This window comes from Microtus pennsylvanicus, chromosome 2 (assembly GCF_037038515.1).
Source record: "Microtus pennsylvanicus isolate mMicPen1 chromosome 2, mMicPen1.hap1, whole genome shotgun sequence".
Lineage (NCBI taxonomy): Eukaryota > Metazoa > Chordata > Mammalia > Rodentia > Cricetidae > Microtus > Microtus pennsylvanicus.
The window spans coordinates 14,960,926-14,985,494 of record NC_134580.1 but is presented as its reverse complement, the minus strand read 5'-3'; the positions used below and the strand labels follow the sequence as shown (position 1 = coordinate 14,985,494).

Genomic DNA, 24,569 nt, shown 5'->3' with positions numbered 1-24,569 from the left:
GAGGACAGGGCAGTCACTGTGCCATGATTCTAGAGGTGCAACTCAGTAGCTGGCCAATGTCATGAAGCTTAGGGGAACACAGAACCTCTATAACAATGGATAACCAGCCAAGGCCCTCACCCTAGGCAGCAACCTAGTGTACCTGCAGACTTCAGTGACACACTGTTAGAGCTCAGGGGCCAACATCCATGGCCACTGCAAGAACAAAAGAAAAACCAAAAAGTCCGTTCTCCTGCAGGCTCTGAATAATGGCAAATGCATCTACCAGCACAGTATAGGAACACTAGGCTAGCCCTGCAGAGAATCACTCATAAGACAGAAGAGAGAGAACCTCACAAAGAAAGAGCAGTAGGTATCCAGCCTCAGCAGCATCTCACAGTGAAAAGCTGAAGGGACCTATTGCTTATGGAGCTCAGTCAGTCTTGGCCACAGAGAAGAATACTTTGAAGGCCAACAGACCAAGACACAGACTCGTGCAGCCAGCACCAAGACATCTACAGGACAACGGCAACAGCAGTACTGGCCAATGCAGTGTCCACACCAATAAGGAGAGCCACATCTGAAGGTGTAACAATGACAGAGCCAGTGACCATGCCAGTAAGGGTAATCACATCTCTGCATGTGCGGGCATGCATACATGCGTGTGTGTGTGTGTGTGTGTGTGTGTGTGTGTGTGTGTGTGTGTGTATGTGTGTAGGTAGGTAAAAGTGTATACAAAGATAGGTTAAAAATATATACACTGATGTATATATTTGTATATAGGTTTAAACATATGTATATATAGGTATATCATGTGTACAAAGCTGTAGATATGTGTATATATAAATGTGTATAGATGTGTATAATATACATATGTATACTGGTGAATGTCATATAGGTATGTCTATGTATAAGGTATATATAAGCATACAAACAGGTATGTATGTGTATATATATTTATATACAGATACATGTGTATACATACAGGCATATAATAAATGTATACAGGTGTGTATGCATATTGAGATTCATATGCAAGGGTATAAAGGTGTGTTTGTGTTTATGTATGTAAACAGATATATGTGTATGTATATACTGAAGTGCATATACACAAGTGCATGTGTACTTATGCGTATACAAGTGTGTGTAAATATGTATATAGATATATATGAATTAATATGAATGTATATACAGGAGTATGGATGTATACAAAAGTGTTTAGTGCATACAAGTGCAGGTGTAATACATATGAATACAAACATATGTGTATAAATATACAGGCACATACAGTCAGGTGTGAATGCATGAGGTATGCATAGGTTATGCAGGTGGTATATATGCATACATGTGTATAAAAGCATGTATGTGTGTGCACACAGGTGTATATATAGGGGTGCGTGTATATGTATATACACACAGGCACATATATGTGTGCTTTGTGTATAGGTACATGGATTATATAATTGATGTGTACAAGTGTATATAAGGCTGTATTGCATAATTTCAAATAATCTATTATACTTAAGGCCATATTTTCCCCATTCTCTGAAGTTTATAGAAAGAAAAGAGAGCCTGAAGCTTAAATTAGGCTTAAATTATACTTTGCTCCTTTGAACCCACCCTGGAAGGGTTACAGGTAAGATAAAAGATGCCCAGGGAAGTCAAGTTTTGCTGAATACTGCCCAGGTATGTGACATTAAAAACCTGTCATTGTTCTCCTGAAAGTCAAGGGCAACAGCTGTATTTTGCTTGCTGAATCTAATGCCCTGGACCTGTAGCAGGCATGTGAGGTGGAGAGATTAGATCAGAGGACAGAGTTAGTCCTGTTTTTAGTAAGGAAAGAGACAGCAAAGTATGTAAAGAAACCCAAGAAGGTGCATTTCCTTAGCTCAGTCTCTCTAAGTGGAAGAGCAACAGCTTCCACACCACTGCAGCAGCATCTCTGGCTGACCCTCCTCAACAACCTTTGCTCTGCCTGATTCACCAGTTTCCCAGCCCCACCCCCAGCCCACCCGCCAGGCCCAGCAGTTCCTCTCTACCTTAGGCTCCCTCCAACCTCCCGGGGCAAAGCCCAGTAGACCCAGGTCCAGGGAGAGCAAAAGAGCTCCTGTAGTAGCCTCTTCCCTACTCCCTGAAGTCACCTCACACAGTCCCTGTGCCTCCAGAAACAGGCTTCTTGGAGACGGTATCAATGCCTCCCTGAATGGCCAACACTCCATCTCCACTGTTAACTCGCTCTTGTGATACTATCCGGGTCTTCTTGAATGGGCATGAGCAGTGTCTCTTCAGGCACTGCACAGGCTGCACATGCTCAAGCCATTTCTAACACAGAGCAAGCTCTCTGTCTCACATGTCAGAAGACACAGCAGAGGTTACATCTGTGCCACTGTGAGACATGACATGAGGACAAGGCCTGGAAGTGGGCACTGGCCCAGGACTCCCCAGAGGTGTTCTGGTCACAGCCTTTGGGAGGCAAGGGTTGGAAGCCTGCTCATGTCTGGCAATTCTACCTTGGCAGCAATCCAGGCCATGTGACCTCAGATATAATGGATGTTAATGACAATATGTGCAAGGGGTCATTACGATTTGCTGCAAAAATGTAAATTCTCACTTCCAAATACACATATGCATTCCAGATGCAACGTGGGCAAAAATTACAGGCTGCCTTCCTTGGGCTGATTCCCCCGGGAGGCAGGAGTCTAACAGACACCTATCACTGAAATGGGAAATTACTTAAGGGTTGGAGCAGAGGGCTATTATATATAAAAGGGCTTCAATAACTCAGGCGAGGTGGACAGTGAACACACATGCTATCTTTTGTAGCCAGCAAACTCCTAAATAAATTTGAACAACAAGAAAGGCAGGACAGAGTAGAGCAGACAGCATTCCAATCCTGCTTTCTCTGGAGCTCTGTGATACGCACCTAACTGGAATATGGACGGAAGCCACTGTAAGACACACGCAGCTTTTAGTCATTTAAGTCCCTTGGCTATAAGCTTTGTAGGGTTTAATTATTCTTCCTGAAGCCCTTAACCTTTCCTGACTTCAATGTTCTAGATGTTTGTGAAATGGGTTCGAGTTTGGATGGGACCGAAGCTTTTTAAACTCTCTAATGTCCTTTCTGAGCTGGTGACTGTAGTGTCTATTAGCTGTGCTCAGGACTGCCCTCTCAGTTTGGGCTGTCCCCTGCCACTAATGCAGCCAAATGCCCTGGGCTGCCCAATTAAAATGGAAATGGGCTTTCTGGTACCGGTTCTCTGGACACACCAGGAGCTCATACATGCTTCTCAGGCCCCTTCCTCCTGTCTCAGGCACTCGCCAAGTACACGTGTGACAGTCGCTACCATCAGCCTGAATCACAGAGTGAAGAGCCACAGGACGGAGCCCCCAACCCACAACAGGAAGGCTGCATGAGGACAACTGCTCTGAGCTGCTGAGCTGCAGACTCTGTGACTCCCAAGGCCTAGGCCGTACTCTAGCTTCTAATTCTAAGGATGATGTGGACTTCAACACTCAACCACTTGGAATTTGGCCACCACGCTACTCAGTGCAACTCAGGTATATGGCCATGTACTCGTGAGCTCCACAGAGGAGTCCCAGCTCACCTTCTCAGAGAAGCAGGCAGTGCTGAGTCAGGCAAGAATCAACAGAGGCCACTAGAAGAGGAGGAGTCACTGCTGACAGAAAGTCGAGAGGAAGGAGGAGGTGGCAGCAGGCACATGTGGGGGTGAGAGAGGAGTCACAGAGTGAGGGGCGCCACTAGAGTTGCAGGCCTTGTACCACAAAATGGCACCACATCCCAAGCAAACACTAGAGTGTTCACATCCCACTGGGATATCTAGGCTGGCCTGAGGGCTTTAGTCCTGGTCACACACGGTCCTGAACATGGATCCTCTCAAGTTCTGCAGGCAACAGAAGAGTCCAAGGGGACTGCACAGCATCATTCCCGGGTCACCAGTGTTCCCAGCAGCATTTTTGGAAGATAGTAAAGATTTTTAAACCATACTAGCACAGTAAGCAGCTGTCTGTGGTGGCTCTGCAGGGAAAGAACACGGGTCTGTATTTCTCGGAATAAATGCTTTCACACACAACCCTTCCCAAACATGCAGTCTGCCATGTCCACCACAGGTGGGGTGGAGGACTGGAAGTACAGTCCAGCTGCAGGTTCCACCTGCTTCTCCCAACAGAGAAACAAGCAGCATGTCTTAGAGCAGACCAAGAAGTGATACAAAAAGGAAAAAGAATTTGGGTGCTATTTTGAGCCCATCAGAGGACCTGCCCACCTCCTAAAGGCCATACCTGTTCAGAAAGTGCCCACAGCCCAACTGGCACTATGTGGCAGTCTTCCCTAATACCCACCTCCCAGCAATCCAGATGGCCCAAGTGAAGCCCATTTCTCCCAAGGGAGGTGGCCTGTCAAGGCAGCCTGGCCCAGAAGAAACTCCTTTCCCAGAAGCTGCTCCTTCAACACTAGGGCAAGAAAGTGTGCAATTAGGAGGGAATGGGGACTGCATGCTTGTATGCCCAAGGGCTGTGGTTCCCACAAGGACAAGGGGCAAGTGAGGATTGGAAGCCAGCTTCTGCTATGGATATAGCTGCTCTCAGATGGGAACTCTAAAATCATTTCCAATGCCCTGGAGGGCCCGTGATCTGACTGACCCTCTAGACAGAGAAAGAGATTTTGCCTTTCTTGAAGTAGTGCTATCTGGTTTGTCTGCAGACTTCTGATTGACAGCCTGCCACTCCCTACAGGTTGGACATGTTGCTAAGCTGTCTCCTGCATTGGGTCTAAAACTCCCAGGGACCCTTCTCCTGCTTGTATCACCCAGGCAGCTACCATATGCGTTCATTCACCTTCCATCATATTTACAGTGTCCTGGGCCAGTGTGAAACAATCGGGGTTCACACAGACTGGCATTTCCACCTTAAAGGGTACATTTGCTGGTTGCAGACCCAGAGGAACCCTTTCAGCAGACCAACAACATGGTCTGATGTATTATTAAGACCGTTCCCGATGAACAGCTATCCCTGATGAGGATCTTCCTTCTGTAATGGCTTTAACAGTTTCTGGTGACTCATTCCGGCACTCAGAAGCCTGAGGCAGGAGGATCACAAGATTGAGGATGTCTTAATATACATTGTAACAGTTTTCTAACACACAAAGTTTCTCTCTGTGGTTGGTTTAATTAAATCCATTGTGATGTACTGCGCAGTTTTCTCTGTTAATTCCATCTAGGATCCACTGGCCTCTTGACTCTGAAAGTGGGTGGCATTGTTTCTTCAGATTACTAACCTCTGTCCTCTCTTCCTATGGAGTTTTTAGTTCATGTTCTACGTCTCTACCTTACTGCACTTCGTGTTCAGGATTCTCTCTGCTTCACTGGGCCTTTCTCTGATCCACCGTCTTTGCACTGGCTGCTCTGCGGCCTCCGTCTCAGGTGTTAGGCCCGGTCACCGAGCTCTACATTTAGTTGGTTTTTAAGTGTCATATTATTATCGGGGGTGGGGGGAGAAGGAGAGGGAGGTATAGAAGGAGAGAGGGAGGAAGGGAGGGAGGGAAAGAAGGAGAGAGAGAGACGGAGTGTAGCATGGCGTATATGCGGAGGTCAAAGAGCACCTCCGTGGACTTTGTTCTCTCCTTTCACTTTTGTGTGAGTTCCAGGGATCAGACTTAGGTTACCGGGCTTGCATGGCTGGGCATTTTTCAAACTTCTTCTGAAAAACTGTATAGTTTTCTGTTCTCTAAAGATATATTCATGATTCTTTCTCTCATTCATAATAAGAATAGCAGTTCTACTGTGTGTGCCCACAGATCAGCAAAAGCACCCCACTTAATGGACCTGGCTCTTTCAGCTACTTATCCCACTGCAGGAGTCTTGTGTACGGATCACCTCTGACTGTGTACAGGTCATCATTTGAAAACAGAATGCAGTGAGAACTTAGGTTCTAGGGGGCAAGGGGGGTCTTCCTCCAGAAAAGATTTTGTTCTTTATGTCATAAGGCTTGTGAAGAACTCCAGCACAGAATCTCCAACAATACCAGTTCTCCATGGCTTGAAGCTAGGCTGGGGTGATGTAAGGACTGTGACCCCCTACACCCGCCCCTGTGATCGCTTTCACCCCACATACACGAACATACACATCCTGGTGTGTCACCCCCCACACACAAACATACACACCCTAGTGTCTCTGTCTCTGTCTCTCTCTCTCTCACACACACACACGAACATACACACCCTGGTATGTCACACACACACACGAACATACACACCCTAGTGTCTCTGTCTCTCTCTCTCTCACACACACACACAAACACACACACGAACATACACACCCTGGTATGTCACACACACACAAACACACACACACACATACACACACGAACATACACACCCTGGTGTGTCACCTACCCCCCTACACACACATGAAAATACACACCCTGATGTGTCACCATTCTAGCAATCAGGAAGTAGACAGCATGTCCAAAGTAGGTCAGAGTCCAACTAGCATCCCATAAGGCTGGCAGATGGTCCCTGGAACCACTTGTCCTGGAAGTGGGCATGCCTACCGGACAGCAGTGGCTTTGGCACTGATCTCACTGGGGCCTACCAGGAAGGTTCAGTAACCCTTGTATCTCTGACAGCATCCCTTCTCTCCAAAGACTCTTGAGTTTCTTTTCTTTCTTAATTTTTTTTCTGTTCCTTTTCATTTCTTTCTTTCTTTACTGGTTTTGAAAACATTACAGCTGCCTTTTAAATTGTTCTCAGCAGGAATCTACTATGGTAAAAGCTCCTCCCATTCCACCTTCTCTTAAGTCCCAACTCCAAAGGCTCAAGTTGCCATTCCACAGGGCTTCCATGGATGTCACGGAGGCCATCTGCCCACTCCAGAGACAGCCTTTGCTCCTCCGCTCCAGTGCCATCTCAAAGGCTGCTGCCTGCTTCCTGCTCTGCCTCCATTATGTGACCCTAGTCACCTGTGCACTTTCATGGTCCCATGCCCTTCGCAAGGGGTTCAGCCATGCTGGAGAAGCACGACTCAAAATGGGAAATTTCTAAAAAGTGTCTCTGGAAAATTCTTGAACTACTCCTTACCACAAGAAAATAATGACAGCACCCGTCTTCAACAGTCACCACCCTTCAGTGCCTGCCTTCCTCCCTTCTCTGATTCTCTATCTCTTCTCCCCCATTCCCACAGCCTCACACATCCACCACTCCCGGGTTCTCTACTTCTGTCTGCAGAGATATACCACCCATCTGGAACAGAGCATAAAACCCCCATTCTTCAGCAGGCCTACAAGAACTTCCCCCTCACCAAGGCATCAATGCTTACTGAAATAAGTACTGACCTTCCCTAGAAATGCAGAACTCAAACAAGAGATTAGAATTTTTTTCTACATAATATATCCTGCCATTAATGAAGGTTTACAGTTAGGCTACTAGAGCTGCAGCCTTGGAGTTTCTCCAAACACTGGTGGAGGCAGGTGAGGAAAAGGCTCCCAGCCAGGGCTGCAGGACCCGAGGACTAACATTTCCTGCTCACACAGTCCAGTGTCCTTATGATGAGGTAGTTACATATATTTTCAGAGCTTTTGTCATGAGAACAGAAACAAACAGGTTGCACAGCCTGCCCTGGGATAGCAGACACCATCCTGTGCTGTAAGGAGCTGATCCTTGCTAGAAATAAAGACGCGCTTCACCCAGAGCGCAGGCGGGCAGCTCTGCGGTAGTCGCTGCTGCTCTTCTGAACAATCACAGTGTAAATCTGCAGTATGCCTCCTTCTGAACCACAGCACCAGAAAAAAAAAATCAATTCAAGCATTTCCCCAACTGCAGCGCTGGAGCAAACCAGCCCTGGCCACAACTTAAGGCTCATGGAAAATATAAAATAAGCCTTCTAAGGGGCACAGGAGGAAAAGAAGAACCTGCTAGAAATGTGTAACTCACAGCTCCTGCAAATAGTATTTCAAAGAACTAAATGAGGCCAGGGACACTTGTGAAATCGCTGGTAGGAAAAAACTTCAACCAGAGCTGAGCAAAAGCGCAACGTGAGTGCAGAATAAATGCACAGGGTGCACTGACGGAAGAAAGAGCAGCACTTGGAGAGAGGTTGAAAAGCAGCTAAACACACTGAATCCAATAAAGCATCCCTAGAAGTGCATGGGACTTCATAATATGGAAATGAGGTAATAACCATCAGACAGAACCGACTCCCAGGCTCAATCAAAGAACACAGTGCAGTTTAGAAATTTTTGGCTCTGGTTTATAATGCCACTCAGTCATTTCCCAAACCAAGTGTCTTCCTATGAAGAGGGCTGTCACAATTTTCTCCTTCCTTAGTAGCAACAAGGGGAAGGCTGGGGTGGAGCCTGCACATACAGAAGGCACACAGCCAGGACTACATCTCAACAGTGCTCTGCACCTTTGGCGAAGGGACTTGCCTGACTCACTGGGGACTCTAGGAAGCAGGGAGCATCTTCTACAGCTAAGCGCTGACTGGCTGGTGTCACATATATACATAGGCCTGGTTCTGCTTGGCATCACTTTGTTAATGCTCTGCTCATTAATTTAACAAACTATCAGGAGGCTCTGCTTGGAATGGGCAAGCATTATCTCTCAACTTTCATTTAATTAAACTCTGCTATTGCAATATGACATTCAGCACATCGCAAGGGGAATTATTTTAAGGACGAAGGTAAAAAGTATTTCAAAGGCCTCACTTAAACATGAAAGCATAATCTAAAATTGCCCGAGCACACACTATAATTTTTCTATAATATTGAAGATGTTCTTTCTGGACTTGGTAATTAATTGGATTCCATGGAGAAATTATTCTATCCTCCTTGATAGCAAATGATATACACAGGCAGAAGAGGCAAGGCAAAGGACAGCCATCAGCAACCACCCGGTTGCCCAGACGAGAAGCTGCAGCTGACCCAGGAGGGAGGCTGGCTGCCAGGAGCATGGGCGTCTCCTTCTCCACAGAGTCCTGACTGGAGCCCAGAATGAAGGAGCAGAACAGCATCTTCTCCTGTTAAGGATGCACTTGGGTGAGAGCTAGCAGGCCCAGGTACCACCAGCCAAATGAGAACAAGAACAGTAGTGTCTGGTAGAGCTGAGGAACAGGGCCACACCCCCCCCCAGGCTTCCTTCTAGCACTCCCCTGCCTCAGGGAAGGGCTTCTCTGGAGCTGACTCACCATCAATCCGGCTCACAAGTTCTTCCAGCATCTTCACTTTCATTTGAATCCCAGGCTGGGCAAAGGTGTAGTTGTCCTAAGGAAAAAAATAATAATGCATATGATATGTACATAAAATAAAACACGTGGCTAAGGAGGCTTTGAGACCTTAGATTCAGATACCTAGGACCCATATAAAAGCCAAGTAGCTATTGAGGCCACCTGTGACCCCAGAACTTGGAAGAGACAACAGGTCACCCCTAGATCACAGTAGCTGGCAGACTAGCAAGAACTGGAGAACTCTGGATTCAACCAAGAGTCTGTACCTCAAAAAATGAAGTGAGATTGAAGAAGACAGCTGATATCAATTCCAGGCCTAAACATACTCCAATGCACACATGCTCACACATGGGTGAACACACACAAAGACATACCACACATGAGTGCCACTCCCCTCCAATAACCCAGATACTCCAAAAAGAAAAAGCACCGAAAGCAAGTTTATAATGCAAAACAATTTTATAAAACAAACCAAGTACACACTGCTAGGCTGCCTCTTGAGAAACAGATACAGGGCGACACTCTGTGTAAGACCAACAGAGCACAGCACCATCAGGTCTCACCCCCATCTGATGTCAGAGGACGCACACCGTTCCCAGGAACGCTTCATGGAACATTTCTATCTGCTAATGTTGAATATTTACATTTAAATTGAACAAACCAGCACCCACGTGTCTGGCTCATTGAGCAGAACCATCTGCTGGAATGACCACCTCGCTGGGCACCTGGACAGCAAGCACCAGGCCCACCAGGGAGCCAATGAGTAACGGGAAATGTGCTGACAGTGCAGCAATCCAAGTGCTAACAATACAGTCAATGCATGAGAAGTGAGAGGTGACGATTCTCAGCCATGTGGGTGAGCTCGGGTGGGCTCATGTAGACTGGGGGTGGGCAGCACAGCCTGGGGGAGGGAGCTTTAAGTGAGAGAGACCTGGAACAGAACCGTAGCTAATATTTAGGAGACTGTGATATCCACAAGCAGTTGGTCTCTCTGGGTTTGTATCTCAACATCTATGTGATGGGAATGAATACCCTGCCATCTTGGCCTGCTTGAAAGTCTCAGAACAGAACCCAGCGGAGCAGGGAAGAGCTTTCAAGTACAAGATGAGCATGACAAATGGCAGCACTCAAACCTGACAGCACTCCAAAGTAGTTGAAGAAACTGGGGGATGACATATCCCCTACTTCCCACGGTGAGAGCCCACCCCAGGAGACTAATCACTGCTTTAAGGGAGGACAGAGGCGCTGTGGGCTCATCACTTGCCCGGCCTGTGCCCATCAGCTCTGGCTGGAGACAGCAGCCTGGGCAATACTGGATTTAGTCAGTTATTTGGCTTCCACGCTAGAAAACCACGTCAAGCCCCTGTTCAACAAGAATGGTAGCCCTCTTTGCTTCCACCTGCCACTGTTTTATTTCTAAGTCTGTCCAAAGCTCAGGAGGGGAAGACGACTTTTCAGAAGGACACCAGTCTGTAAGGGAAAGAAGAGGAAGAGGGAGGAACGACCCTACTTTGAAAAGACCTCTGAGGCTAATGAGAAGGCCTTGGCACTCTGGCCTAAGGCAGAAGACAAGAACAGCAACACTCTGGTCTAACACAGGATGGGCAGAACTTCGAAGAGAAAGCCCATCTTAATGGAGGTGCAGGGTGGTCCAGCTGGGGATGACCCTATTTCTATGTCTAGACTGGTTCCATGGCTTGAACTCTGCCTTGAGTCCAGGCTCCATGAGCTCTGGTAGCAGCTGTAAAGTCCACACGGAGTGCTCCAAGATGGCAATCACTGGTGCTGAGAGTGGAAGAGCTGGGCTGCATGAGATGGCACAGAGAAGGAAAGGCCTACTGGGTGTCCTGCTGACTGCCATCCTGTACTAACAAAGCTACAGCACCTCCCAACACACACGCACAAACACACGCGCGCACACGCACATGGGAAATGCTTCACTTAGAAAGTTCCAGCTGTGCCAAACTGGAAACAAAACATATAGACAAGAAGCGACATGAAAGGCAAGACCACAGTGGGTGCTGGCCCTGGAGTATAGCACAAGGCCTGGCTAGGTATGCCACTGTGAGGATGTGAGGGCTGGGCTGAACGAGACAAGGTTCTAAGTAAAGCTAGAAGTGGAGATCAGAGCACAGAGGGGCCCCAAGGTCCCTAGGGACAATGGCATATTCAGGAAAGGGGAAGTGAGGGCAAGGCAGGCAGTGGAAGAAGGCCATTCTGAAGTAGCTACAAGCAGATGGTGAGAAAAAGGCACAGCTGCCCAGTGACATCAGCCAGGGGAAAGGGCAGCAGCCCACTGTCATGGCTACAAAATTCATACTTTGGAAAGATCCCTGATTGTGCAGTGTAGAAATAACAGAGAGGGACCAAAGAGGGTGAGGACTATCAGTTACAAGACAGAGGCCATAATAGAGACAAAATGATAACAGAGCTTCCTACTGAGGACGCAGTCGACCCAACTGTCCCAGCTGCTTCCCACTGACCTATACTGACTGGGTTTTTGAACTTGAATACAGGATTTTACATTTATTCCTATTAGTGTGTGCATTTGATTGGTTCTGGGCTGGTATTCCAGGCAGCTGAACTCATTCTGAATCGTGATTATGTCATCCATCACATTAGCTGTCCCTCCAAGCTTAGAAGCACTGGTTAAAGCAATACCCTCAATGTCTCCATTACAGTTTCAGAGAAGAGATGGGAAGGACAGGGACAAGGACGGGGCTGGAGCGAGCCTCTCAGAGTGCAGTCAGCATAGAACAGCTCCTGAAAACACTTGGCACCTTGCCTGACTCCTTGTTTTCCCACCTGCCAGCTCAACTCCCTCCTGCTTCTCTCACCTATGATAGGGAGGCAGAATGACCCCTCATACGGGCGGGCGCAGGGTGAGGGTGAGCAACTGCATCAAATGGAACCTACCATAACATCTACCCCAAGTACATTCTCCACCTTCCTGCACCCAGCTTGCAGATCACAGGACAGGGTCTATCACTGAGGGGTCCTGCCAGGCACAGGACAAGGAGCAGCATGGAACTGCAGCACAGGGTCCAGTAAGACAGGGCAGAGTGGTCAAAACAGATCTGCCACTGGATAAAGGACAGCTGTGGATCCGAGGCAAAACAACAGGATGTGCACAGCCAGTCTGGAAAGGCCACCCTTCCAACCATATGACATTGTGACAAAGGCAAAAAACCATGGAGACTGGGTTCCAGTGGAAGGCGAGGAGGATGAACAGGTGGAACACGGACTGACTACTGAGGACTAGTGGACAGCACATGCTGTTAGGCATCTGCAAACCCGGGGTTTACAGCATTGGGGGTGAGCCTAAAGAAACCATGAGCTTGAGTTGATCATGACTCATTGATATTGGCCTGTCAGTCACAGTGTGCTACACTAATGCAAACAGTCTTACAGGGGAAGGACGGCTGGGGAGGGAACGGGGAGACTACATGGGAACTCCCCAGTGTCACCTTTTATCTGAAGTTGCTCTAAAACAGCCATTAAAAAGAAAATAAAAAATAAGAATTTATTACCAGATATCAGGCATGGTGGCATATACCTTTAATCCTAGCACTTGGGAGACAGAGGCAGGTGAATCTCTGAGTTCAAGACCAGTTACATAGTAAGTTTCAGGACAACGAAAGCTACATAGTAAGGCCCTGTCGAGAGAGAGAGAGAGAGAGAGAGAGAGAGAGAGAGAGAGAGAGAGAGAGAGAGAGAGAGACAGAGACTGAGCTCCAGGCACTCCTAGGTAAGGACTCACTGAGTGTGTCAGTGAGAAGGCACATGCTGTGTGTTCTCAGAAGCGGCACAGCAGCCAGCACGGAGACTCCCTGACTTCTCCACAGCAGGTGGACTGACCATTTTCAGGCAAGGGGCAGCTAGGTGACTTAAAGGAGCACCTTTTTTGTTCAGGCAGGAATGTGGATTTTTATGTTTCTCAATGCCATTTTAAAAGAATTTAATTTCACCTTTAAATTGCTTACTGCTCATTCTTAATGAATCTTTGCAGCCCAGTTACAGAAGACTGTCAGTTTAATATACCTCTATTTTACTGAGCAAAACTAAAATCACATCTTGACTCTTGAGAGCCGGCCTCAGTGGGTACGTGAGTGAGGTCTGCATTCCCCATCTGTAAGCTGGCAGGTACTCTCCATCTGCTCGCTCCCAAGTCAATAGGGTCTCCTGCAGACGGCTCTCCCCAGTGTCCACAAAGGCCAGCTCAGAGCCCCCTGACAAAGCACAGTGCTCCTCCCTAGTTCTCCTTCCTTTGAACTGAGTAAGCAGGAGTCAGCTCCCTGGGACTATGACCTGGGAATTCCCAGTGGTCTGAGCGCATTCCTGAGGGTCACCACAGCTCTACTTGAAGGTCACCACCTGCACCAGGTCAACAATCCCCACTTCAGGCACCAACCTTCTCTGGTGGCCTTCTCACCAACAAGTTCCAGGATAATGGAGCCACTTTCCCTCTCATTCCAATTCTACCAGGCCACCAACCAGTTCTCAGATTGAATAATTCCTCCCCAAGGAAAGGAAATGTAAATGACTAATTATAAAAGGCAACGGTTCTCTTCTCCTCAGAGAAGCTGTCCTGCTAAGTAATGAGTCCAAGAGTAATAGTATGACTTCAGGGTAGGCGAGTGTGGAGCTGTAATTCAGGAAGTAATGGCTGGCCGACAAACCCTGGCATGAGAGCTGTTAGGGAAATGAACAGACTGGCAAAAGCACAAGAATTATCCCCCAAGAGCCACAGGAGGATGCCCGCAGCCTGGAACTTCAACCTGCACCCAGACCTCGGACACCACAACCACAAAGGGCTAAGACTCCGTGGAGGCCAATCCCCAGACTGCACCCCCACCCCAGAAAACTAACGTTCAAAACAGCTTCATCAGACCTGTCTCAACACAGTCCACTGTGAAGAACCAACCCAGCAGAAACCCTTCATACATATTTCCTCAGTCTACACCAGAAGTCATCGCCAAAAGGAAGCCATAGACACTCAACAGTATTAACAGATAGCACATGTGTCAGAAACAGAGCTGAGGCAGGAAGGTCACAAGTTCCAGGCTAGCCTGGGCTATAGAGAAAGATCCTATTTCAAAACAAAAATAGAAAACTATAGAGCAACTGAAGAAACTAGGCCCAGATTTTTTTTTTTTTAACTCTACACCTCTTGCTAGTACTTAGGGGCAAAAATAAGTGCCCCTGCATAGGCCTCAAACATAGGTCTGCTGTGTTAGCTGGCAGGAGACCCAGAAGCCTCAGCTTCCATTTCGGATGACCACAGGGAGCCAGAGCTAGCAGTGCTTCATTCACCACCAGGCTCTTTTCTTACAGCCTCATTCATTTCTTAAGGCAATGCCATGCATCACAATCACAGACAGGGTCTCCTGGGTGCAAGCATCTGCTGACTGCAAGCCCAGACTCTTTCTACAATGCTCCTTCCTGGGGTGGTGTTAGGATTCTATCTGCAACTAGGATCTAATGCCTCACCACAAAGGTGTAGCCCAAGCTGGCTTCAAACTCAAGACCTTCCTGCCTCTGGCAATTCAGCATTTCCTACCAGCATGAGTACCACAACCAGTACAACCAGGTAAGTCCACACAGAAGGCCTGAGCATAGTCAGAACATTCCCCTAAGCCTGCAGATCACTCCCCAGACTTATCGCTATGGTCCCTTGGCAGTGTCTGGGGCAGCCATTCTCACAAAACCAGGACTCAAGCTGTCCACTGGCCCAGCCTAACACTGTGCAGCACAAATGCCCCTCATGGTAGGAATTTTACTTTTTCACTAACATTTATTAATTATACACAATAGGTTTTGTTATAATGCATACACTGCATTACCTACCCCCAACACACACAAGATGTTCTCGCTCTTCTCAGCTAAACTCCTTGTACTTTCACCATTTTTGTATATTTGTTTGTGTTTTGGTTTGGATTTTGTTCTTTTAGTCAGTCTCACTATGTCACCCTCACTGGCCTGGAACTCACTATGTAGACCAACCAGGCTTGCCTTGAACTCTGCTTCTTAAATACAGGTCATTGTGTCCAACTTTCATGTGGTTGTTGTTAATGCTATTGTTTTAATATGGGCAGGGGGCATGGAGGCCAAAAAAGGCCATGGGATCCCCTGGAGTTAGAGTTAAAGGTGACTGTGAACCACCTGAGAAAAGCTCTCAAGCAGGGTGCAATATCTCCAGCACACACACCCCCAGTAATTTCTTATCCTTTCACACTGACTCCTGGGAGGCAGTTGAGCAGTAGCCAGAGCTCAAGAGTCCAAAATCTCAATATGATACAGTCTAGGTGGTAGGTGCCTGGGGGCCTCTTAGGAGGATGGGGTTAATGGCTGCATTTTCCCCACCCATCCTATCATTCTGTACCATCATGTTTGGCATGGCTGTGTTAAGCAGTGCACAGCTGACCCCTAGTTTTCAATCCAATCTATCTGGCAGCTTCTTTCTTCATAGCATCAAGCATGTCTTCCCACTTTCTCCTCCCTCTGCTGTTTCTCATCTACTTCCATCTCCATTTTCAGTTTGTAGGCTCCCACCTACCCTTCCTCTGAGGGTGCCTCTTCCGGCTCCATACCTTTCGCCTCACACCTGCATGTCTCACTTGATTCCTCTCTCGAGATTAGTTTTACTTATTGACTCTACGCAAGAAGGACTTAGATTCCAAGGCCAAGGTGGGGATACTCAAATTGTAACTTCCTAAATAAAACAAAACAAATTTCAACTGCTCAGTCATCATCTTCTCAGTGCTATCTTTCCCCCAGAGAGTCTGTCTGGGTTTGCTCCCACCCCTTCATTTCCTCAGACCCTCATTCAGTCCCCAAATCCTCTCCGGTTGTGCCTAATGGGTTGCAGAATGTGATGACTATAATCTGGCTGCTGGAAGTTCCAGTTAGTTTGTTCAAAGTCGTCAGAGTTGTATTCTGGTTGCAAACTGTGCCTCCACCCTTCATACTTTAAACCTAGGCATACTATGGCCCGCTCAGTCAGTGTACTAAGGCTCCCATCCCTGACAACAGTGATGCTGGAGCTCCCTGCCATATAGGCTCACTGCCTGCTCTGCTGCTGGGAGCCAGGCTGACCCAAAGCTTTCCCTAAGACCTTAGTGTATGGAGAAGGAATGTAGTTCCTTGCCTAAACCCAGGAGCATGCTTGGCAAGGCCAGTAATGGCCTGGGGCCAGGGTCTTGGGGGATCTGTGACTTCAAATCCTAGAAACTCAACTCTTGCCCCCACACCAAGGGCTGTGGTTATCAGTCTATGACGTTGTGTACTCAGTCTATGATGACTAAGATATCATGCGTTCTCCTTGTACAACATTGCCGGATTAGCTTCCTGCTGGCTTTACCCCATTGTATGATAGCTTCCTGCTTACTCTGTCCCACTTTCCCCTGCAAACAGTATAAAAGGTGCTACACTTCTTAATAAGTCTGGTGGCTTAAGCAAGATCACCTGATTGCAAACTTCCGTTACCTCTTATCTTCACATCCCCTGGCCTGTCAGGAACCTGGCCCAGGTAATTCTGTACTCTCTCTCTGACCTCTTCTGGAGCTTCTCAGTGAGAGAAGCCATGTGTCTGGGTTGAGAAAGCACGGGTCTCATGCAAAAGCCTTCAATCACTAGCCAACTGCTGGGGTTCCCGAGACCCTTTCAAGTTTTTCTGATAGACCAAAACTGATTGTGTTCCTAACAATACAGGAACACAAAAGACCTTTTTCACTGTGTTGAGATTTACACTGAAGCACACAGCAAGGTGAGTGTACACCAGAGCACAGGGAAGAATCCAGGCAGCACCATCCACCCTTGCTGGCTGCTGGCGTTCAGTGCATTCCCAAAGCCCTGTGACTTCAAACAAAAGGCAGTCTTGCTGAAGAACACCCCTCATGAAGTGGTCATCTTAACTTCTACACTAAAATCAAGTCTAATTTTACTAATGACAGTGTTCAACTCTGTCTGGAAGAAGCACCTTTCTAACATTTTGAGGCAGGATGGAGGGCAGGAAAAGCCTTGTGTATGAAGGCAGCTGAGCTCTCCTCCAGGAAAGTTCCACACGGCTACTGTAGCTGAGAACTATAAAGGATACCACCTTCAAGAATCACCACCTTCAAAGGCAAAATGGCTATGCAAACCTGGGACTTACCAGTTATTTTCCCAAAAATGAACAGTTATTCTATCACTTCAGACACTAGATAGTGATTGCTACCAATAACAACATTTGAACTTCCAAGTAGAGAACCTGAATTTTGAAAGGTTATCATTCACTACTGTGGAGCTGAGCTGGAAGAAAGGATGTTAAGGAATGTGACTGGTGATCATCTAATCAACATGGGAAACCTCTGACACTGAAGCATGGGGGCATGGGACATCTCTGCTCTGCACATCCCTGTCACTCACATCTCCCAGGGCATGATGGGCATTTCTCTTACTTGAAACAGTCTGGGGCAGGAAAACCAAGGCCACAGTGCATCTGCAGACTCTCCTCAAGTGTACTGGCTGGCTTCTAACAGACCAGCATACTTTCTTTCTGGAGGACTGCCCTTGCTACTAACAAGCCACCAAAGCAGGTCACATGTGTTCTACACACAGTCACCAGCATCTCCAGGCAACTGCAGTGGGAGCAGTTTTTCCAAAGTTTGATATCCTCTTGGGCCAATACTCTCTGCTCACCCCCACTGCTATCCTGTCTACCAACAAGCCCCTGGGCTTCAGATCTGGGCCAGAAGGGCGGTACTTGTCATACCCACCATAGTGACCCTTAGCACCTGCATAGGCATGCTCATCATACTTTGGAGGAATTAATAGTTAGCAGATCAATTACAAAAATTTAGTGGACTGGACAATGGTGGTACACGCCTTTAATCCCAGCACTGGGGAGGCAGAGGCAGGAAGATCTCTGAGTTGGAGGCCAGCCTGGTATACAGAGTAAGTTCCAGGACAGCCAGGACTGTTCACATAGAGAAGAAAGCCTGTCTCAAAAAACAAAATAAATAAATAAACAAACAAACAAACAAAAGACACAAAAATTTAGTAGGCACAGAATCTCCTAACCAAACATTGCTACAGCTATCCAGTGCATCCAAAACCAAACAAAACATAGTTGCAGTTTTCTACCCTCTGGATCTCAACCTGTGGGTAGCAACCCCTTTGGCAAGCCTCCATCTCCAAAAAAATATTTACAGTATGATTTATAACAGTAGCAAAATTACAGTTCCAAAGTAGTAATGAAGTAATTTTATGGTGGGGCTCACCACAACATGAGGAGCTGTATTAAAGCGTGGCAGCATTAAGAAGGTTGAGAACCACTGCTCTAGAATCCGCCCTGCAAAACAATTCACTCTACCTACTTGAGCAAAGCAGAAACATGGGAGCCATGGGGAGTCCAGACATAGGCTCCTTCACAGGCTGTATAACCTGAGGCTGCCCTGTCTCCCTGGGCATCCACCTGGTGCACAGGGTCTGGTACAAGGTTCAGGGTCCTGCAGTAGGAGATACACCCAACTCCTGTTTTCCTCCCTTAAGTCACTGCCTATTAACCACAAAGCCTGTGGCCCTAGTTTGGTTCCTAGTCTGGAGTCCTGAGCCCCTGGAAGACCCATAGAAAGTGTGTGGATAGCTAACACACTTTGATAAGTCGACTTAGCCTTATAGAAACCCTGAAGACATGGATAAAGGCCAGATAGGAACATCTGCATTCAACAAAACCAAGACTGTTTTCAGAGGGTCTCCAACCCAGACCGTGGCACAGGGGAGAATTCCAGCAGAACAAAGAATGGAGGAGAGAGAGGTGTGGCCTGGAGTGGCAAGTGGGTGAAGAGACAAGCCACCACTGGTAAGGGGCAGGGTCATGCAGGCCCTTGGAGGATAGTAAAGGTTCATTCAAGCCTGTAATTTTTTTTTTTTTTCGAGACAAGATTTTGCTGTAGCTTTGGAATCTGTCCTGGAACTAGCTCTTATAGATCAGGCTAGCCTCGAACTCAAAGAGATCTGCCTGCCTATGCCTCCTGAGTGGTGGGGTTAAAGGTATTGCTATCACCGCCCAGCTTCAAGCATGAATTTTAACCAAGCTTATACCCTTACAGGCTAACCTAAAACAACACCGGCTCTTGTACAAAAGGGTCCCAAAGTCTCCAGTCTCTTGGGATTGCTTTAGCCATAAGAAATATAGTCAAGTCCCCAAATCCCTAATGGTGGAACAGCTCACACAAGGCTCATGTGGAATCAATCCTAGCCGCATGAGGAAAAGACAGATAGCTACCACCGAGCTGCAAACGTGCCCTAAACAAAGGCGCCAGAGGAGAGTTGTGCCTTCTGCTTGTCAGTCCTGTCAATAAACCCTTTTCCCGACAACAAAGCCCAGGTGAAAAATGAAAGGGCAGCATTGATCTCGTTGTACAGCCATCTTATTTACAAACAGAAGCCAGATAATCTTGGATTTAAATGGCACAAGTCCCATCACTCACAATCAGAGACGCGACAATGATAATTTATAAACTTTACATTATAGTTCAATCCCTTCTCTTAAAAGGGAAAGGCTAAATTCTGAAGGAGTAAAAAATATGAAAACATTAACAAAGGAGAGAAGTGATGAATTGATGCTTGGGCCAAAACATGTCTCTAGTGGGCACATTTGTCTTTACAAGAAACAAAATAAGTCAAGGGCCATCTGGATCAGCAGCAAAGGAGAGGTCTACGCTCTTCAGTCAGACAAGTGGATGCTAATTGCTCCCCATCCACCTCAGGTATGAAAAGCACTGCAAACCCAGACCTCCTTCACAAACCACTTGGCTGATCCCTTTGGATTAAGCCTTGGGGTCTAAGCCACACATTTTCTGAAGCTTTATTTGACCTTCAGGTCCAGTAAATGAGCTGAGACCACTTCAGCAGAAACACCTACTCAGAAAGATGAGGGCTACGGTGGCTCAGCTGGCTTCCTGATACCCTGGGGGCTAAGACGCCACTTTAGCTAGCATGGTACAGGCTATGGCCTTCATGTATAGCTTCTACAAGATAAGAATTCCCAGATGAGAATCTTGGGAATTTGGTCCCTCGTGACAGTTAAACCCCACTCTAGCCTTCTCCCCTCCTCTGTCAACAGTGTCCTATGGCACCTCATTTTGCCACACTGAGTCCTGGGAGGCTGTTGCCACTTCTGTGTGCAGTACTGAAACACCTGGGCTCCAGCCCACAGTGTTGTCCCCTAGACATGCATCATGCCTTGCTCAAGGGCAAAACACAGTGCCAGGTGCAAAGCAGGTACCTAGGAAAGGTATTACGAGCCAAGACCAACCCAAACACTCCACAGGGCTAAGGGCTGGTGTGCCTACTTCACCATTGCTCTACAAGTCATCCAGCTCCTGTCCCCATCCTATCAGCCAACAAAGTACTTTCCTGGCACTGTGCAGGTTCCAACACACAAAAAAAAACTAATTACATAAAATCAAGCTGTCTTAGGGCTTTTCTGTCAACATTCCAGTCACTAACCCTTTGCTTCTGTGGAGGCCAACAATGTCCCCACCATGGTGCCCAGGTACCCAGGACTCTAATAGCTGGTGTCTCCCCATGAACCAGGCACAGTGAGAGCAACCCATGCCACCAGAGAAGGACTATGGGCTGCTCACAGGTCTAGCAGGTACAGACTATAGCCCTTAAAGGGATAGATAGGTGTCTAATAGTTGGCCAAGGACTCATGGACCAGTGCCCACAGTGGTGCTGAAGGCTAGAGTAGACAGGCATAAGCGATGGTGAGACCAGAGCATGGGGATCAGAGTCCACACACACCTTCCTATTGGAATACTTGGCAGGACACAACGGCTATTCCCAGAACCAGGAGCACGTATGACCCATCTCATGTCTTGTGACCCTGGGGAGGAAGGCTCCACATAGAGAAAGGCTACCTGCTTTTTCAGAATTCAGTTCAGAAGCCAGTGTGTGGAGAGTAGCCCAGCGGCCTCCCTCCACTTGGTTTCCTGAGCCTCCGGAGCCCCAGGCTCACCTGAATGCCATCCAGCAGCTTGCTCATGCACCAGTAGGTGTCAGCCTCAATGTTGCGAAGCACCTCTGCAGGCACACTGGAGACATCGACCTCATCCACGTCCTCCTGGTCTGTACAGAACAAGCATGGAAGATACAAGAAGCAATCAACCATGTGAAATAAACAAACAGAGACAGCAACCATACGCATGCACGCCAGCCTCCCTCCACCACGCTTTACATCACGTTGAATAAATGGTTCATGAGCCTCACACCTCATCACTTAATGGTTCTCAATTTTAATACCTAATTAGTTGCAGATAATTAATATTCTGAATCCACTCTGATTAATTAGCATAATTAATATATTATAAATTATTACTGCTCAGACATCTCATATTCTAAAAAGAGAAAACCCACCATATATTGCTAAGCCCTAACAGATCTGAAAGTTTCTCAAACAGAGTTTTAAAAACTCTGCTACTAACAAATTTACATATTCATTCAGTAATAATTCCTCTAGACTCCTGTTTCTGAGGTAGAGCTTTCCAAATTGCTCTAAGTAAAAACTTCTGTGCTAGCGTCTAATACCCCAGGCAGAGACCCAGATGAGCTTCAAAGAAGACAACGGTGCTCGGAAATCATTTCCTTCTGAAAGCAGACAAGACAGATGCCTAATTGAAATGTTTCATCAAATATTTGAGCAAACTCATTTTAGACCCTTAGAAGGACAATCACCCAGGAATGCACATAAACATTTTAAAAATTGACCATCCACTTATCATTTTATTTGCAAACACATGTGAATCTTTATAAAGAAAATGTTCTTTAAGAAAGAAGCATTTTAGCCCAGATACATTTAGAAAGTTTAAGCAAAGTCCAGCAATGCTAGCAAAACTGCTGACAATTATCAAGAATTCATCCTTTTCCCATCCCCCTCTGGGCTTCAGACAGACCCACTCAGGTAACCTGTCACCACTCTGCTCCCACTGTCGGGGTCTCTAACAGTCTGTGGCATGCAAACAGCAGTGCAGAAGAGGTAGAGACTGGAACTCAGGAAGCCCTCAGTCACACCCCACAACAGACTGGGGTCAAGTCTGCAGTCTCCCTATCATCCTCAGCCATCACTTCAGACCATCTTCACAACTGCTCCCCACAAAGGACCTGGGCCCCAGCCCATCAGCCTCCTGACCATCCTTAGTGACTTCCTCATCAGCATCTGCATGGCTCCTGGCACATATAAGGATGGGAACACCACCTTCCTGGTTCTTTGTGTTCAACAGAGACCAGAAAGGTAATGGAGAAAGGAGCTGTCACATCAGGGTCTCTGAGTAGATTATAAGCAGGCTCTTTGTGCTGACTTACAGAGTCTGGAGATGGTAACGGGCCTACAAACAACCAGCAGGAGCCAGCTCTTTGGTCATGTACATCAGTGACCACCAGTTCCCAGCTCACCTGCAGTGATACTGGGTCTGTAAGACACCTATGCAGAAATGGTGCTAGTGCCCCCAGTTCTTTCCATGGCACTGCTTAGGTTTACGGCTTTTTTTTTAATTGTGACATAATTCATACCATGAAATCTACTTTCTAAATGTGTAAATAAAGGACCTTCATCACATTTATATACTGCAAGCACATGCCGTTCTGTGTAAAGAGCCTGTGAGATCACCTCCATGAACTCCAGAGCATTTTCCTTACCCCAGTAAGAATCCCTGTACCCTTCAGGAGTCATCCCCTTTCTGCCCTCTTCCCAGTTCTTGGCAGCACCCACCAAATTCCTGTCTGCAGCCGTGCCTATTCTGGATGCTGTGTAGAGAGGAGCCAACTCCTTGTGGCCTTGCCTAGAATCTTTCACTGGTATGTCTTCTGGATACCTGCATGTGGAGACTGTGCAGGACTTCTTTCTTGTATGTGGCTGAGCAAACAGGGGTGACTGTCTCAGTTATGGGGTGCTGGAAGTAACAGGTGGCTGGGTTGATGGTACTCTATATGGGAACTATTGCTTCAGCCCAGCCCTGGGCACAGAGCTAAGTAGGAAAGGCATGTCCCCCAAGAAGTTAATTCATTAAAGGATAATACATATTCAGGGGTCAGAACAGCCCAGGTGACAGAAAGAACAAGGGTCAGTGACTGCTGAGACCCTAAATGAAGGATGCTGTCCCTCCTGTCATGCTGGATCCAAAAGAGACTTGTCAACTTTCCCCTTCCCTTGGATACAGGTCAGATTGACAGGCAAAGCTGTAGCACTTCACCTGACCCTCCTGAGTTGCCTTGTGATGGCCACACTCTCTGGCAGCTCTGCTCCCTACTGGCCTGCAGCAATACAAGAATCCTCCTCTATGGCCTGCCCTCACAAGTCCAATTCTTGAAAATGTCTGATCTGGGAACTCTGCAGGCCCAGGAGGCCAGCATTTGATGTGGACAGACCCTCCAATACAGTCCCTCTGTGATTCTGCAAGAGTCTCTCAGGCTGCAGAGGCACAGGGTATTACCTCTCTCAGGTGACAGATGTTCTCACTGCAAGGCAGCAATGGGGGAACCCCACAGGCCTACCTCACATCCAGCCCAGCCCCACTGCTTCCCTTTCCGCTGAGCTAAACGGGAAAAGTCAAGAATGCAGATGTGGTGTGAACCGCCTTCTCCTGCTCCCAGGGAAAACGGCTTCAGCAGAACTGATTCCCATCCTATTTTCCAGTTTTGGGGCATTGAATCAATAATCACAGTCCGAGGACATCTTCTAAAATGTTTTCCATTGACAAATTGTTTGTCAAGGGCCTTCCAAGAACAAGGACATCTCCTTGGGCATAATAAGAGGGAAACAGTGAGAAGAGCCCTCTCAGACTGCGCGTTCACAGAAGCAACTGAGCTAGCACAGCCTGGGCCTACATGAAATGGGCTCTGCATGGGGCGGGCAGAGGCCTTAATATTTCTTAGTCTGTTTAGCCAGCTTATTATTTTATCCAAGGAAATGTCAGCAGCCTATTCTGGGCGTCATTTCTCATAGCAGGTCATTTGTTACTCGTCAATGTAATGAAGTAATGGCATTTAACTCCAAGAAGCCCTCTGCCGATTTGTCTTCTAAACGCCAAGAGAATCAGACTTGCCCTCACTGTTAGAATAAGATGAATACTCTGAACCCCATGGCAGTCACACACACTGTAGATAGACAAGGATGGAGACACGGGCACTTTGGAAGATCCAGGCTGTGGGTACAGATTCAGAACCCAGTGCAGACTGCCAAGACCAAGAAAACAGGATGATGACCATCCCAGGAGACATGGCCTGGGCAGCACCATAGGTAAGACCAGCTGACCTGAGTCCCCTTCCATCTACTCGGAGCTAATATGCTGACCTAGTGACTCTAAGAAGCAG

The 24,569-nt window shown here is 47.3% G+C and overlaps 1 protein-coding gene across 1 annotated transcript in view; it reads right to left on the bottom strand.

The window, feature by feature from the left end:
• Positions 1 to 24,569, bottom strand: part of Tbc1d22a (TBC1 domain family member 22A) — a 288,481-nt gene that overhangs the window by 122,266 nt on the left and 141,646 nt on the right. Inside the window, exons 9-10 of the mRNA XM_075960266.1 lie at positions 21,220 to 21,329; positions 9,177 to 9,252 (exon numbers count right to left, since the gene is read on the bottom strand). Of these exons, the coding sequence (XP_075816381.1) occupies positions 9,177 to 9,252; positions 21,220 to 21,329 (186 nt within the window). The remainder of the gene's footprint in view (positions 1 to 9,176; positions 9,253 to 21,219; positions 21,330 to 24,569) is intronic.